The following is an 18,399-nucleotide window of genomic DNA, read 5'->3' as shown; positions in this document are numbered from 1 at the left end:
CACTCGTACATACTATCATCGACCTCATTCTCATGCACCTGGCTGCCTCTCATGATGATCTCCTCTTGACCTGCCTTGAGCCTGACAATGTCGTCCTTGCTCCGCCATCCCCCACCTTCCAAACAGACAGCTCCCTTAGTCACTCCTTGCACTCGTGCAGGGGTCTGGAAAACAGACTCTCCCTTCAACACTTTGGTTGGTTTCTTCACCAACACCCAATCCCCCTGCGCTACCTCTTTGACTTTGGCTCTATTCACCACATCAGCGTACCGCTTGTTGCTTTCCTGTTTGGCCACAATCCTTTCTTTGACCCTCAGCCTCTCATCGGATACATCTTCAGGTTCCTCCCTCATGTCATACCACCTATCAAGTTTGGGAGTAAGCTCGCTCATACACCTTCTCCCTCATCAGGTAGAACGGAGTGTGCCCCGTGACAGCATTGGGCGTGTTGTGAAATGTGTGTACCTTGTCCGCCAGAAATGCCTTTACATCCAAATTGGAGGCAATTGCCTGCTGCACACCCTCCTTCAGGAACCTATTCATGCGCTCGACCTGCCCATTGCTCTTAGGGCTGTAGAGCGGGGGTTTCTCCTGCTTGATCCCCAATCTGGACAGGAAGTCTTTCATCTGCCTGGAGACCAGCTGTGTGCCGTTGTCGGACATCAAAATCTTCGGCTGTCCTTCACTAGCGAAGACCCTCTTCAGCTCCCTGATCACTCGTTCAGTGGTAACCTACCTGACGAACTTGTAGTGGATCCATTTGGAAAAGTAATCCGTAAGGACAATGAGATGTCTGCAATCGTCAGGCAGCAGGGTAAACGGGCCCGCGAAATCAATAGCGACTTTGATCCATGGACCAGCAGGAATGTCCACCAGCTGCAGCGCACTTTTCGCCGTCTTCCAGTGCTTGTCGGCCCTCAAGCATGGTCCGCATCGGTCGATAAAACTGCTGACATCGCCGCACATCCCTGGCCACCAGTAGTATTATTTGAGTAAGTTCCTTGTGGCGGTAGCGCCCGGGTGACCTTTGTGAGCTAACCGGATTAGTTTATCTCTCAACCCTTCCGGCGGCACAAACAGCTCATGTCTTTTCACGAAGCCGCCCTCGATGGAGAGTTCGGGGCTAACCTGCTGGAAACTTCTGAGCGCACCGTTCAAGTTCCGGATCGGGGGCCAGCGAGCCATTATGTGATCCATCACCCTACGCATAGTCGTGTCTTTCTCTTGGGCCGCCATCCATTCCTCCTCCGAAATGGATCCTTCGCAGATGGCCGTAGCGTCCACCAGCGCCACTACGCACTCCGTGTCATCCATGGATCCGTCCCCCTCGCCGCTGACCGGCAAGCGCGACAAGCAATCCGCCCTGCAATTGAGGCCGCCCTTGATGTGTCTAATGGTGAAATGATACTCCTGCAGCCTGGACATCAGCCGCAAAAGCCTTGAGCTGGCCTTCCCGTTGCCGCGGCCTTCGCCGTCCATCATGTAGATTAAAGGCTTGTGGTCCGTGACCAGTTCGAACTCCATGCCCCACAAATAGCTCCTCAGTTTCTCCACGGCCCATACGCATGCAAGCGTCTCCCTCTCAATGGTGCTGTAATGCTTCTCAGCGTCACTCAGTGACCGGGAAATGAAAGCGACCGTGTTCTCCGTCTTCCCATGGAACTGGCAAAACACCGCACCGATACCCTTGGCGCTTGCGTCGACTGTGATCACATTCTGGAATGCCCTGTTGTATGGCTGTAGCACGGGAGCAGCCACGATGGCCTGCTTGACGGCATCAAAAGCAGCTTGTTGGGCATGCGCCCACGTGAATTTTTCGTTCTTCCTTAGGGGCTCCACGATGGTCGCATATCCCTGCATGAATTTGGAGTAGTATTCGCTGAGCCCCAGGAACGATCGTAGGGCGTCTTTGTCTCCGGGACACGGGGCATCACGTATGGCCCTCACCAAATCATCTTTAGGCGCAATGCCCTCCGCGGTCAGCACGTGTCCCAAGTAGTCGATCCTGCCCTCCATGAACTTGCACTTGTCCTTGGAGACTGTCATCCCTTTGTCGCGTAGTACCCCCAGCACTTCTCCCAGCAGCTCCAGGTGCTCCTCTTCACCCGCCGTGTGGACTAGAATGTCGTCCTGGAAGGCTTCAACCCCCTTCATGTCGCCGAAGAGCAAATCCATCAACCTTTGGAAGACACCGGAAGCTGAGGCGAGGCCGAACGGAAGGCGGACGTACCTGTAGGCTCCGAACGGGGTAACAAAGGTGGTAAGTGCCTTGGACTCCTCCGTGAGGCACACCTGGTGGTATGCGGACTTCAGATCTATCAAGGTGAAAAATCGCGACCCAGATGTAGAAGACAGGATCTCTTGGATGTTGGGTAGAGGGTGGCAGTTCACCAGAATGTTTCTGTTCAAAGATCGCAGGTCCACACATAGCCGAATGTCCCCTGTCCTCTTCTTCTTGGACACCACGATTGCGGACACCCACTCTGATGCGCCTGCTTCCTCTATCACTCCCTCCGACTTCAACCTATCTAGAACAGTCTTTAGCTCCCCCCTGACAGAGAGGGGAACAGACCTGACCTTGTGTTTTATCGGCACGGCATCCTCCTTCAGTCGTATAGCGTGCACGAATCCTCTCACACGCCCTACTTTGTTTTCAAACACAGACTCAAATTTGCCGATGACCTCAGCTAAGCCCTCATGTAAATCATCCGGCTGCACGTAGCCGACCCAATCATCCCTCAGGACTATGGGATCATCCGCCCCCGGGACTAGCATCACCCCCAGCTTGGCCAGATCCTTCCACCCCACCAGGCTCCTCCCTTTCTCAGCCACATAGATCTTCGTTCTCACTGTTCGCCCCCTGAAGGTGAGGAAGTCCCAGAAGTACCCCATCATCTCTATGTCTTTCTCCCCAAAAGCCTTCGGGTTCACATCCGTCTCATGCAATTTCACACCTTGCCACTTCAACTCATACGTGGTGTCAGAAATCAGGGTAATGGGGGAACCAGAATCGGCCGTAAATGGCAGCTCAACTGCACCAATCAGAACGGAGCCAATAGGCCCCTTCACTCTCCCATCTTCAGCATCAATGGACAATACAATGTCCGCATCAGTATCAGCATCGCAGTCGCTCACCGAGCTCACTTTCATGCTCCCACCAGGTCTCCTGGCTTTGCATACTGCCGCGAAGTGGCCCACTTTCCTGCACTTAGAACAACTTTTGGACAGCGCTGGGCATGTCCTGCTATCCGCCAGGTGATCCCTTGACCCACACCTAAAACAAGCGAGTGGCTTCCTGCCCCCCCCCCTTTCTCGCTCGCCACCCTGTCTGGGGTTCTGGATGCACCTCTATGTTTGTCCTGCACAAAGAACACATTAGAAGCCTGGCTCGTGCTCGCAAGTTCTTTGGTGGACACCATGGAACGTTCAACGGCCTTCGCAATGGCCACCACATCCTTCAGCGACGGATTCCTGCAAGAAAGTAACCGTTCCTGCACCTTCTTGGAATGGCAGTAGAACACCACCTGGTCCCTGAGGTAAGTATCAGTCATCTCCCCGAATTCACAGTCTTGTGCCAACACACGTAGACAGGCAATATACTCCTCGATAGTCTCACCTTCCTCCTGCTTCCGCAAAGCGAATTTATGGCGCCCCACCATGATGTTACCCTCCTCAGAGTATTGTAGTTCGAGCCGCTTAACCGCCTCCTGGTACACGTCTAGAGGGGCAAGGGCCCCCGGAGGGTCCGTATAGACGGGCAAGCTGTCAAAAACCTCCTGGCCTGCTTTCCCCAACAGTCCGAACAGAAGCGACTTCTTGCGTGCAGCGCTATATCCCTCGCCGTCAATGGAGACGATGTAATTCTCAAATGCGCGCAGCCACCCCTTCCACTTCATACACGGCTTACCAGGTGAGTCCAGAAAGAGGGGCGGCACACATATGTTGATGGGTTGCGCCATAGCAGGAGAGCAGGTACACGTGGGACAGCGGCGCAGATCCTGGACACTCCCCACCAAGCTCGGAAGGACACCCCGATCGCAGGGAGGCAGAGGTCAGGCGCCGCAGCAATCAACGCAGCCTCAGGAGATGGAAGCAACCAATACCAGCAGAGAAGGCGCTCCCTTCACAGCAGCTCACCAGTGCAGCTCACGGAGTCGTCGGGGCGAGACAGCACCACAGGACAGCAGGCAGCACCCAGCAGCACACCAGCAGGGCCTCGAGGCAGGAGGCAAAGGCAGGCAGCAGAAATCAGTAGCAAGGAATCTTGAGCATGGGAATCAGCGAGGCGAGACCAGCGTGTAGAATCAGCACATGGGGACATCAGGCAGCAATTAAATCACTCGCGGGCCGTAACGTTCGTTTTAACCCTCGTCGCCATTTGTAGTGGAACCAAAGAGGGAGGCGAAACAGGATTATGTGCTTCAGAACGTGTATTATAATATATATCCAAAGTTACGGCCCACGAGGAGCAGCGGGAGACAAAACCGCCGGCTCGCGTCCTCGCGCTCTTCTCCTCTGCCTACCCGCCCCCCGACGTCACAGCCATCCTCGACACGGGATTGGCCAGTGACGTCAGGCGGCGTGCAAGCAGAAACAGGACTACGGGGTTTGATGCCGACTAGTACGTTACATCACGTACAACAGTAAGGTGCATTGCGGGACTTGTAGTTTCGCCTTTAACATAGTATAGTTAAGTTTAGAAATCCCAGGCATGCGAATGCTGTTTATTACAAAGCCAGGACAGGCTGATGGTGTTTGACATCGAGGTGCAGCGCACAGTGTGATCTTGCACATCTGTCAAGCGTCTGCTTCTTACAGCCAGTTCTGTTTTTTTTTCAACTCGCCTGAATAAGTATGCTGGGGCCTGCAGTTTGACTTCTCTAATCCTACAAATGGCTCGGATTGCGTCGCAGTAGTTGTAGTTTGACGTTTCTAATTCTACATATGGCTGTGCACAACCAAACAATGAGGAGCACGGCCGATGTTGTGTCCCTAAAGGTAACAGCATTTAAGTAGTGCTTACTACACCTGACGGGGCGCTGAGACGTTAATCCGCGGGGTGCCCATGGTGTTTTACGCAGGAATCGCTCCTGCTGATTATTAGACAGTAGTGCCTTTCGACCTATCTCACTTTGCATTCTGGGATTTGGAGTTTGACCCCCCACCTTCGAAAGCGCCTGGAAGACAAGAGACGCTCGGGAGGTTGCCAGCAGCTCTTGCGAATTTGACTTCCAAATTCAGCGCACAGATTTTCAAGTTAAGAGTTCTGTAAACGACAGATGTACGCGTAACAGAGCTGTTCAAGGCCCTTGGTCCAAAACAAAATGTCTGCTTATGATTGTAAAAGATTTTGGCACTGATGCATAAACGAGTGGGCAGCACGGCAGATACAGTTATTAGGACTACGGCGGCAAGGGGGGCATTTCTTTCAACCCCGACCCCTTGGTTAGAGGGGTAGCGCTCCTTTATTAGTGAAGACCTGGTTATTTCACAGCGCTGCGATGCAATAATCCCATTCTGTTTGTGCTGATCCGTCACAACCCGAAACGGCCGTTCGGTAGGATTTAAAGAAATGTTGTCTCATGTGCATTGATGAAGCCGGGTTCATTCTACGAATCTTTCTTCGACCCCCAGATACACACTGGCAGCTTTCCCTGAACGTAAACTCAGCTGTGGGGAGTATGTGTCCATGGAATAGGAATAACATGAGAACCCAGATGTACCGGGTCAATATCTGGTTTACCACCTGATTCTAGAAGGAGGGCCAGTGTGAGAACCAGTAGCGTTTATTCGAATTGAGCGGTACCGCACTCAGGAAGACGGTTCCGCACATCTTATGACCCGGGACCTACAGTCTGCAAATGCAGAGATAGTAAACTACGAGGAACCTCAGACACCCATCACCACCTCCACATTTGCAAAATGCAGTGATTGCAGCCCCAGTCCCATTAATGGCCACTGGGTGCAATAAAAAACAAACCCAGGCAAAGACAGAAAATCTTGCCTTTAATATTTAACCTTAGACCTACTGCCTCTGCCAATGCTTGATTACTTCGGGATTCTTTAGAACATAAATCATTCAAGATGGCTTACCGTCACAGTACACCACACCCGCGTTTGAGTGCTTTTCTTGCAAAAAATGTAGTGGTATAAACAAAACAAAAACTGCTTATCTCCGTGAACAATGAATTACGCAAATATTTCACCGTTGCCTGTCGAATACGGGTTTCATCATCATAATGTCAGCCTCCTGAACCAATCAGCATTGTTAAGACTACTAGAGTTTTGTGCCATTGTGGAAAAAATAATGCGGTAAAGGTATCTAAATTATTGGGCATAAAATGAAAATTATCTGACAATTCTATGCTCATCTATTTGGGCTAGAAATAACATCTTTGGGGAAATCTGCACATTTTGAAAATGATGTGGCAGATTATACGGCAAATGCTCTAAATCCATAAATCTGTTTACTAGTTTCTGATACAAAAGTGTTTTAAAAAAATATATCAGGTGGCCTTAGTAGGTTTAATTTTGTTGTATATCTTGGCTATTACAGTCGTAATCAGAAACTTTGCATGTTCTTTCAATGACATTTGAATTTTTCTTGTAATAAGACTGATTATTGACGGGCCTGAAAAGTGGGTGTACAGGTATCCATAGGAATGTTATCATCGCACGAAGAAACGAGAGACCTGCATTTGGTCAATAATAAACTTGCGAATTACAAAATAATATGAGGGTACATCCCTTCTACAGTGCATTCCACAATAAACCATTCTCCCCGAGCCCGAGGCTCATGAAGACAAAAAACAATTGCACATGTAAGGTCCATCTGCCAGCCAGACTGAAAGACCGAGAGAGTGCGGGCGGACGAAGAAAGGCACAGCCCAAACATTGTGGTACCACAAACCACCAAAGGCTAGGCCCAGCATCACATCGACACCCTTAGGGCTGAACTCACAGGCGGGCGAGTGCGGGTCCTGCGTCCAGCCTTGCCATGCATCGCCCAGGTGGGCAAGTGCGGCCCTGCGTCCAGCCTTGCCATGCATCGCCCAGGCTGGCGAGTGCGGGTCCTGCGTCCAGCCTTGCCATGCATCGCCCAGGCGGGCGAGTGCGGGTCCTGCGTCCAGCCTTGCCATGCATCGCCCAGGTGGGCGAGTGCGGGTCCTGCGTCCAGCCTTGCCATGCATCGCCCAGGCGGGCGAGTGCGGGCCCTGCGTCCAGCCTTGCCATGCATCGCCCAGGCGGGCGAGTGCGGGTCCTGCGTCCAGCCTTGCCATGCATCGCCCAGGTGGGCGAGTGCGGGCCCTGCGTCCAGCCTTGCCATGCATCGCCCAGGCTGGCGAGTGCGGGTCCTGCGTCCAGCCTTGCCATGCATCGCCCAGGCGGGCGAGTGCGGGTCCTGCGTCCAGCCATGCCATGCATCGCCCAGGCCGCAGCCGGACCTTAATGTACAGGTGGACGCCATCCGTCCAGATGCTAATGTTCCTATTAACAGAAACTTTGGAGGTTCACACCAAAAACACATTGAAATCGAAGTTATGGTTTAAAAACCTAACCTGAAAACTCCTCACCGTCACCAGTTATAGTCCATGACACACAGAATAACTTATTCAGCGCTATGAACACAGTATAATGTCGTTGATTGGATATTTCTCATTACTTAATAAAGTTGTGTATTGTCAGGTTCTTTATTGATGTAAGTGTTGCGAATTCACAAAAAGTCCATTTTGGGGCACCTTATGGTTTTGCTGGTGGGGCCTTGTCATTGGCAGAGCGAGTGGCCCCGAGAGGCTTCACGTTTTGCTTAAAAGGGGGTGGAGGGCAGTTGTTGGATACCTTGCCAAAGAGTGTCTGTGTGTGGAGGGGGGGGGGGTATTTTGTGCCTCTAACTTTCTCAAGTTGTTGCCCTCATGTGCTTGCAAAGGTGGAGGGAATTTATTATACGCCCCCACCCCCTCCCCCCGGGACAGGAATGTCCTTGCACTTTAAGCGGGTATCTTCCCTTACCCTGAGTGCAGTACTGGTATAGACACTTTGATTTGGCCATGGCATCACGTTGATCTAGCGTATGATCTGGAGGGATGCACCAAGCCTACCCTTGGAGAGGGCAGTGAGCTCCTGTCCGCGCCTTGGGTTTTGATCATAAAGCACCGATGGCAGCGGACTGTGGTTTGTGATTCTCTAATGTTATCAGGCCTGTTTCTATGCATCAACAGAGAACATGGTCTGTTGACCCGTCTCATGTACAGTTCTGATCTGAAACCCAGAGCCTTGCACTCACATCCTATGTGCATGCCGAGTGCTTGATGTGCAGTGAGTGCATGGCGCATGTGTGTTCTTGAGCACTGAAGCCAGTGGGATCCATTTGGATGCGCCTGGTAAAGCGTAACACAAGGAGGATGAGAATATCTTCCCCGCATAGTGGAAATATAGTGCATGCATTCCTGTGGCTGAAGGGTGAATTGTAGACAGTCCAGGAAGTCCTGGTTAGCAAAAGACGGCTGATTAGTTCTTCCTGAGCCCTGCCATCTGGTAGATGGTAGGAGTGAGGGCTGCAGTTTCAGTTGTACAAGGTGAGGAATTTTGTAGGCAGGGCCAGTCTGTTCGTGATAACTTCTTCAGGAAGTTTGATGACAGCGAGGTGTAAAGAGAGATCATCTTAGGGTCCAAAGCTGGAGCCGACCCGGGTCTTGAAATATGAGCTTGGGGGCCTAAACCTAGGAAACTAGTCTTGTTGTCCAATTTTGAATCAGTTACAACATTTGAATCTTACAGGATGGAAGATGAAGGTATATGGAGATGCAATAGTTTAAACTGGCAGGGACATATAATTGTTAAATAGTAGTGGTGAAAGAATGGATCCTTGGGGGACACCCTACAGACAAGATCTGAAAGATAGATTTTAATGTGATTAGAGATATCTCAAAGGATTAATTTGATAGAAAGTTAGTGAAACAAAATTGAGCTACTTCCTTTATCTCAGTTTTGATAGTCTTGATAAAAGGGCCAGACGTGAGATGGTATCAAAAGCTGCTGAAAGATCTAATAAAATCAGGACTGTAGAGATCTTTTGGTCGGCACAGCGGCGAAGGACGTCCAAGGCCGATAAAATGGTTCATTCAGTGCTAAACCCAGGGCAAAAAACACTAATGAGCAGGATTAAAGATGGTTAGCTTCGATGAACTTAGAAAGTTGGATAAAGATAGCTTTTTCCCGCAGCTGTGAAATTGGCCAATAGTTGGCCTATTCTCAGGGTTTCAGAAAGATCAGAGTTTTTGCCCCCCCTCCCTCTCTGAGAAGCTCTAGACTGTTCGCTCTTGCTACTATGAGAGTCAATTGCAAAAAGAGTTGTACTTGGCCCAGTTTGTAGAGCCGTGGAAGGACAGGCTCAGAACACCATTGATAAATGGCCTCAACCGATAAACTTGGGTCTCTGCAGTCTCTGTCTGCCCTGTGGCCCCCCTGAATGGATTCTGACACCCCTTCATTGCCCAAATGCAGAATGGTATTTCTTGTGTATGCCCGCAGTGTCCATGTGCGGAGGGCTATATAGCCCCCCACCCCCCCTAATTCCTTCTCGTTATCTGAAAACTGTGGTATTTAATAGACCCTGCTTTGCCTAGTTCCAGGGTTTATTGTAAACTACTTTTGCATTGCCTAAGGGTGGAAGATTCTGAAAATAAAAATAAAATGCTGGAGCAGGTCACAGTTGCCTAATGGTGTGATCATAATTGCAAACTGGCAATGCAGCTGCTGCCATCTGAGCCAACTCTATTCATTCTCAAAAAAGGAATGTCGGGAGGACCAGAATAGCTAATACATGCCCGTTGGGCAGCTGCACCAGTTTGGGTACTATTTTGCCCACACCATTGTGCAGTCAAGTGGGTCAGGACAGCTGCCCCACTGATGTATTTTCATTTTACCAGATGGCATTGGTTGGGCGGGGGGCACCAAATCTCCTCTCCATTGGGCACGGTGGTGTACTCCAAACACGTCAGCATCTTTTTTTTCTTTCCTTGCCCTGTGGTTGTGAGGCTTTGACTTACATTTCCCTGCCCATCTTCACTGCTTCATCTGACAGTAGAAGCTCCCGGCCCAACCTTGATCTGGGTGGTTTCTCGTTCTTTATGTATCTTACAGTAGATATATTAGCTTTTGTACGTCTCCCTCAGCATTCATCACCCTACAGGCAGTGCCACTGTACATCTGCACTGCTGGAGCAGGTGCTGTTGTCCATATATTTGATCTTAGAGACACCTTGCACATCACCACTCCTGCTTGGCCATCGTGTCTGTAAAGATAGGGGTTCCAGGACATACCACTTTAGAAAGCTGACTCTTTATATGATATGCCAAAAAGAGGTATAGCATGCACAGAGTCCAGGTATTTTGTTATCAGTGGACAGGGGCTTGCTCTAGCAATCACACAGAGCTCTTCTAGGGGGTAGTGTGGTCGAGCAGCCTTAGGCTTACCAGAGAGGAGTGTTAGACATCTGCAGAATACACACACAGCCAATAAATGATGCACATAACTCAAGGAGATCCACACCAATTTATAAAAATAACACATATCTTTATACTATACTAGAATCCATACGGTCTGGTAAGTATGTTTTGCAAGAGAAATACTTTACGTTTTACAAAGTTGACAACGTTTTTTCAGAAGCTGCAATGTTATCCTATGGGAGGAAAACCAAGTACGGCATTCAGGTAGAGTACAGCGACCTAACAAGACCAATCTCCTGGTCTTAAGGTGAGTATGGGGCAAGGTTCCAGACAGCACCTGCAAGTCACCTCGAGCAGCACTATGGTAGCCACGTGCAGGGGTGCAATGCAGCGTCGGCTGCCCGATGTAAGTCAACGGGGATCTGTCTGCGTGAAAACGGGCTGCAGGTGTGGACTGGGAGGCCAGTCGGGCTGCACCAACAGGGGGGCTCATGGCTCACGATGCCTGGGGACGTAGGAACACCTTTGGTCCTCTTCTTCACAGGCGACAGGTATAGAGGTGTCCTTAGGCATCGGTTTTTTGTCACTGGGAGCAGTCGTGGTAGAGGGGGCCTACAAACAGAGACTGCAGGTGGCGTCGTAGTCCACAGCGTGGAAATTCAAGGTGGGCTTTGGGTTTAGAGGGTTTAGGGACCACTTTGGCACCATTGGCCCACTCCTGCAAGGGGTAGGCAGCAAGGGTGCATTAGTGCTTTCTGGCATTTGGTTTTTGCCTTCTTGGAGTCTCGCAGTTCTTTTGTTGGTATCTGCGGGATGTAGGGAAGCAGCTCTGCTACTCCACGAGAGTTCCTGTGTTTCTGGAGAAGGGCTGGCAGTCCTCGCAGGTTTTGGAGGATTAGCAGCTTGCAGGGTGAGTCAACTTTGGGGCAGTTGTCGAGGAGACGTGAACAGCCGGCAGGGCTGGTGCCAAGTGAGTTGCTTCTTCTGCTGTTCTTGCTTTCCCAGCTCTTTGATCCTTCTTCTTCTTTTGGTCGGCAGGATCAGATTTTCCGGCACCAGGGTCTCCCCTGAATACTGAACTTAGGGGCTTTAGGGGAGTTTGGGCTACCTACTCCTGGGGTCACTATGCCGCCTATATTACCACTTCCTGTGGGAATAGGGCTTAACCTTGCCCCAGAGATCCTAAATTTGCCATCACCAAGATGGCTAACTCTGAAAAGTTGCCTCCACCTCAGGTAGCCCACCTTAGGGGTGGTACTAGCCTGAGGGTGAACACTTCTATGTGGCTAGCTAATTTTCCCGCCTGTCCAGGTGCCAAAGGGCTCTGGACAAAGGGGGCGGCACTCTCTCCTGTGAGGGAAGCCAGATTTGCATACCAAAGCTGGTGGGCTCTTTGAAGCTGCCTGCCTTGGAATGCTACTCTGCAGGTCATCCAGTGGGATGGGGTGTAAACACCCTCTGCCCGAGCAGGCTTTGTTTCTGACCTCCTGAGATCAAAGGCCCTCAGCCTTGGGGTTCAGACATTTTATCATTGGTGGATGACTGGCGAAAACCAGTAGCACCGCTAAAGTGCCCTCTGTGTGCATGTATTATTAAATCCAAGGCTGACATAAGTGTGGGTTTATTAATACAAGATGTTTCATGCCAAACATCCCTATTTTCAGTGAAGCCATCGTGTAGCTTGGGAACTTGTTTTCACCAGTGTCCAGCACATGCTTTTAAAATGGCGTCGTTGATCACTTGTACTGTCAACAATGGAACTGACTAGCACAGGGGCATATCTAACTCGTGCAGTAATGCTCTCACATGTAGTATAGTGCACCATGCATTAGTGCTGTAAGGCCTGCTGTAGACGTTACTTACCTATACTGCACGCAGTGTCTGCAAGCATGGCACACAAGCTGTATGTGTATTGCACACACCTCTTTATGTGTTCACTGAGTACAACTGCAAATGAATTAATTAATGAACCTAAGTTTTCAGGTATAGCGTGCTGGTCAGGAATGTGTAACTGCTCTGCACACGTACGATAATGCAACTATACCTCAAGTGTCACTCATCACTTGTGACCTGGCTGTACAGCTGATGAATTTATCAACAATTCTTCATCACAAATTTAAACATTAATATTATGACCAACATTACTGTTCATTTCAGTCTTTGTTTTTAATCAAACAATTTATCAAATTACTAACATTTGTTCACTGATTTTTAGATTCCACATCAACATTATGTGGCCTATAAGACAAATGAAAGTTTCATGTCCAATCACATGTCTGGTGCCCAATGCATTTCGGGATCACACTCCCTTCTTCAGGGGACACTGTGCCTTTACTGCGCCGGCAATAGAACGAATGTATCGTTAACACGTCTTATTTTAGCAGGCTAGTCATTACAACGACTTGTTGTAAGGGGGCGCAGTGTTGGAGAAGTGCTGCATGTAAAGTCCAACACCTTCCCTACTGTTGCGCAGACTGGAGTTTGGTTAGTGAATTATACTAAACCAAAGTCCAGCGCCCCCCTAAGGCAAGTATTTGTAACAACTTGCGTGCGAAAGGAATGTGTCATTACGACGCGTTCGTACTAATGCTGGTGTTAAAAAGGCATGCGCTCTAAACGCTTGTGTGATTCCGACATACAATCCTCCTCTCCTGCTTACATTTTGGAGCCAGACACTGATGTTAAATCTCCTTGTATTACTCTCAGGTGTTGGATTGGGAAGGAACTCGTTCCCATGGATGAAGCTGTTGACAAGGAGCGGGGTCTGCAGAGCCGCAGCACTCCGGATACCAGCCTGCAGGAGTGGATGCGAGAACTTAAAGGTGAACAAAACCCTTCATTGTGAGACCATTAAGGGAGGAAGGGGGAGACACTGATTGATGAAGGTAAGAGCAGGTTGGTGGGGGTCCCAGGACACTCCGTGATGACCGGACTGTAATAATTAGGGTGGTTTATCACTGGCGCTCCTCAGCTTCCTTACTACTGGATCTGAGCTGAATACCATGTTCACCCTTTTAGCACTTGACACTGTGGGTAACAAGACACAGGAGTTCGAGGCTTATTCAGGAAGGTGATGTTGGTTAACCACTCAAAATTCAGAAAAGCACAATAAATACAGGAAATAAATAGCTTTACAGCACGTCCGTTATTTAATGTTAACCTCAATATATAAGTTACGTTTAGGCTTACCCATAAGACGTCTGTTCATTGTTTCCAATTCTGGACATGCTGATACTTCAGATGTCGTGGGTCGCTAGCGTGGCCCTGATGGTTTACCGGTATGCATACTCCACGTTCTTTTTAAATGGCCGTGTAGTCACAGCATGCTGCCGTGGTTGGCGGTAGAGCGGCTTCCTGGGGGATTGTGCACCACGGCCGAGCCAGACCCCTGCGCAGCCCTGCAGAAGTCTTCTTCGGGCCCAAAAACAACCCTGCACCCAAAATAGATCCAAAGACCCCATCCTCAAAGCACCTCCGCTCCCCAGGCACAGAAAAGGGTGTGTTAAGAGGGGAAGGAGCAGTCACTGGAGTCTGGCTGGGGTCCAAAGTGAGGTCCATTACCCTCACAAATGGATTCCCGCAAGGATAATTCTTAAAGACACCGTAACATCACTATAAACGTTCCCACGGTTCTTACACGTTAAGAATGAGGCAAAGGTAGGTAACTTGTATATCCATTCTTGAAGAAAATCAACTACCTCATTCAAGTCGCCCATCTTTAAACAGCCACCCGTTGAACTTTGGAAACGCCATCCTTCAGAAACCCCTGCGATTCCCCCGCTTTACTCAGTGGTCTAGATTTTCCTCTACTCTATCAAATTAAGTCGCATCACCCCATACCTAAGGACCTCCACTGGCTCCCCATAACATGCAGAATGGAATTTAAATCCTGCTCTCTAGTCTTATAGACCATTTATGTCAGCAATTCCGGCTACTGAGCAGACGTACTCACCTTTTCTGGTAGCTCAAGAAGACTCAGAAGCTGAGACACCTTCCTCCTTGAAGTGCTGGAATACAGTACTGCTACCCATTGTTTACCATTTGTTGGCTTCATTGTCATTCTTCTCTACTGTCCCTTAATTGACCAGCGTGTCCGCCTCACCTCCTTTTCTTTGTGTGGTGCATGGACCAAGTACTGACTGCTTCATCTTGTTTTATGTCCTTCTGCTTCTTGTGCTGTGATTGAGGTACCATTTTCCATTTCTTCTTTCCTGTCATCTTTGTCCGTGTTGCTTCTTCCACTTCCTATGCCCCCTTTTAATGTTGCTTGCTTCCCTGTTCCCCTCCCAAGCCCCCTTGTCTGTGTTGCTTCTTCATCTCTCGCCCCCCATTGTTGATTTTTCTACTCCCATCTCGTTTTCTGTGTTGTTTCTTCCACTCCCACCCCCTTGTACATGCTGCTTCTTCCATTCCCCCTTTTACGTGTTGCCTCTTCCTCTCCCACTCTTGTTTGTATTGCTTAATCCCCCCACCCTCCCATTGCCCGTATTGCTTCCTCCCTCCCTCTCGCCCCTTGTCTATGTTGTCCCCACACCCACAAGAAGAAGAAAAATGTCTGTGATCTAGCCAGCGCTGGATGCATCATAGTTTTTTATTGTCTGATTACCTGTTGCCTCCCATCTTATCTGCTGTTGTCCATGTTGTCCACCCCCACACACCGTAAGAAAAAAAAGGACTGACACGGCCAGCACTGGCCATGTCGTAGCACCTTTTTCTAATTGTTAGCCATGCTGCACAAGAGCCCCACTCCTCTCCAACATGACTGTAAGACAGTGGCAAAGCCAATAGCTGTCGAAAAGATGAAATCTGTTGCCATTGCCAATGCTTGTTCATAGATGGAAGTAGAAGACGCCAGCTATGAGAAACTGCCAGAGCCCTTTAAATAGGGGAGGAAGGTAGGCAGCTTACCCCGATGAAGATCCAAATGAGAACTACTATTACTACTAGTCCCACAAATTGTAGAGAGGGCAAAAGAAGGGTGCTTTTTGGGTGCTCCTTCGATCACAGAGGGGTCACAGCCCTTGTAAATGGGAAATCCCTAAGACAACATGTGATTGCTGTGTTCACTGAAGTAAAATTCAAAACACTGAGTCACTTGGAACATAGGATGGAGGTGTACACTCTCCAGGACCATGCAGGGGACATCCAGGCCCTGAAAATGAGATGTCAGCCTGTGCATCTGGCAGGCACAGCTCGTCTTGTCCTCGGCCTTTGCATCTGCAAGGCAGAGCTTACTTTTTCCTCAGCCTGTGCATCTGGAAAGGCACAGCTCACCTTTTCCCCAGCCTGTGCATCTGACCTCCACAGCTTGCCTTGACCTCGGCCCGTGCATCTGAAAGACACAGCTCGTCTTGTCCTCGGCTTGTGCATTTGAAAAGGCACAGCTCACCTTGTCCTCGGCCGGTGCATTTGAAAAGGCACAGCTCACCTTGTCCTCAGCCTGTGAATCTGACAGGCACAGCTCGCCTTGTCTTCGGCCGGTGCATCTGAAAGACACAGCTCACCTTGACTTCGGATTGTGCATCTGAAAGACACAGCTCGCCTTGTCCTCGGCCTAGCATCTGAAAGACACAGCTCGCCTTGTCCTTTTCCTGTACATCTGAAAGGCACAGCTCGCCTTGTCCTCGGCCTGTACATCTGAAAGGCACAGCTCACCTTGTCCTCGGCCTGTACATCTGAAAGGCACAGCTTGCCTTGTCCTCCACCTGTACATCTGAAAGGCACAGCTCGCCTTGTCCTCGACCTGTACATCTGAAAGACACATCGCCCTTGTCCTTGGCCTGTGCATCTGAAAAGCACAGCTCACCTTGTCCTCTGCCTGTACATCTGAAAGGCACAGCTCACCTTGTCCTCGGCCTGTACATCTGAAAGGCACAGCTCACCTTGTCCTCGGCCTGTGCATCTGAAAGGCACAGCTCGCCTTGTCCTCGGCCTGTACATCTGAAAGGCACAGCTCGCCTTGTCCTCGGCCTGTGCATCTGAAAGACATAGCTCGACTTGTCCTAGGCCTTTGCATCTGACTGGCACAGCTCGCCTTGTCCTCGGCCTGTACATCTGAAATGCACAGCTCGCCTTGTCCTCGGCCTGTGCATCTGAAAGGCACATCTCGCCTTGTCCCCGGCCTGTGCATCTGAAAGACATAGCTCGTCTTGTCCTTGGCCTTTGCATCTGACTGGCACAGCTCGCCTTGTCCTCGGCCTGTGCATCTGAAAGGCACAGCTCGCCTTGTCCTCGGCCTGTGCATCTGAAAGGCACAGCTCACCTTGTCCTCGGCCTGTGCATCTGAAAGGCACAGCTCGCCTTGTCCTCGGCCTGTGCATCTGAAAGGCACAGCTCGCCTTGTTCTCGGCCTGTACATCTGAAAGACACAGCTTGCCTTTTCCTCAGCCTTTGCATCTGACCGGTACAGCTCGCCTTATCCTCAGCCTTTGCATCTGACAGGTACAGCTCGCCTTGTCCTCGGCCTTTGCATCTGACAGGCACAGCTCGCCTGGTCCTCGGCCTATACATCTGAAAGGCACAGCTCGCCTTGTCCTCGGCCTGTGCATCTGAAAGGCACAGCTCGCCTTGTCCTCGGCCTGTGCATCTGAAAGGCACAGCTCGCCTTGTCCTCGGCCTGTGCATCTGAAAGGCACAGCTCGCCTTGTCCTCGGCCTGTGCATCTGAAAGGCACAGCTCGCCTTGTCCTCAGCCTGTGCATCTGACAGGCACAGCTCGCCTTGTCCTCGGCCTGTGCATCTGAAAGGCACAGCTCGCCTTGTCCTCGGCCTGTGCATCTGAAAGGCACAGCTCGCCTTGTCCTCGGCCTGTGCATCTGAAAGGCACAGCTCGCCTTGTCCTCGGCCTTTGCATCTGACAGGCACAGCTCACCTTGTCCTCGGCCTGTGCATCTGAAAGGCACAGCTCGCCTTGTCCTCGGCCTGTGCATCTGAAAGGCACAGCTCGCCTTGTCCTCGGCCTGTGCATCTGAAAGGCACAGCTCGCCTTGTCCTCTGCTTTTGCATCTGACAGGCACAGCTCGCCTGATCCTCAGCCTTTGCATCTGACAGGCACAGCTCGCCTGATCCTCCCAGGAGTTGCCACAGCCCGCCACATAAAGTGCAGCTAAATCTAATTACATCGTTAAACTCCTGATTTCCTATAATATTATTAATAATGATAATAACAATAATGAATATAGTGGAATTCATAGCAATAACAGTATTAACTTTATACTGATCTTTTATACTGATCTAACACTGAAGTGCACAATTTCACTGTTTCTAATCGTTGTGAACAGCAGATGTTTCTAAACTGAATTCTAGTCGCTTCACTTCCCTCAGAAGCAGATACACTTATTGAGCCTTCGTACACTTTGTACTAGTGACATACAGGTCACGGCAGGTACCAACAGGGGGCATTCGACTCTCAGCCAATCAAGACAGAATCGTAAATCACCACATTCAGAAAGTGCCGGAGTAACCATGCTATGTATCTCCAGCTCATGAAACTCCATGATGGACCTTAGAAGGATGAAGGCCTGTTTCAAAAGTGCAGGGATTGATCCTGTATCTTGAGTCTATGCGATAATGCGAAGTTTGCAAGTTAAGCTGGGCTTTTCTATTAAGGAGGACACGAGTGGCGACCTTAGGACGTCTAGAAACAAATGGTTTTCCATGAAAGTAGATACTCTGAAGGAAATCTCACAATTTTGTGCAAAGTCTGCCACTCAGCACCACTTCACGTCTGCCTAGAAACGCTCCTCCTTCGCCCCCCACACACGAAAACAGTGGATGCAAACAAATTCCAGTAGTGATGGTACAAGAGGCCGCCCTTCCACACAACGTTTCCACTGGTGCAAAAATAACAAGCATTGGCATAGCTAATAGGTCTCTCTTTTGGGACCATATACCGCACACTACGAACATGCCTCCACGACGCCGGTATCCAAGAGAAGGAAATGAAAATGAAA

The 18,399-nt window shown here is 50.0% G+C and overlaps 1 protein-coding gene across 1 annotated transcript in view; it reads left to right on the top strand.

Moving 5' to 3' along the window:
• The window catches only part of LOC146869448 (butyrophilin subfamily 1 member A1-like), a 57,520-nt gene that overhangs the window by 20,409 nt on the left and 18,712 nt on the right, over positions 1-18,399 (top strand). Inside the window, exon 2 of the mRNA XM_085599853.1 lies at positions 13,155-13,270. Within this exon, the coding sequence (XP_085455979.1) occupies positions 13,183-13,270 (88 nt within the window). The 5' untranslated portion in view covers positions 13,155-13,182. The remainder of the gene's footprint in view (positions 1-13,154; positions 13,271-18,399) is intronic.

Source organism: Triturus cristatus, chromosome 1_1 (genome assembly GCF_964204655.1).
Source record: "Triturus cristatus chromosome 1_1, aTriCri1.1, whole genome shotgun sequence".
NCBI classification, from domain to species: domain Eukaryota; kingdom Metazoa; phylum Chordata; class Amphibia; order Caudata; family Salamandridae; genus Triturus; species Triturus cristatus.
Note: the sequence above shows the minus strand (reverse complement) of the source record. Positions and strands in the feature narration are given on the sequence as shown.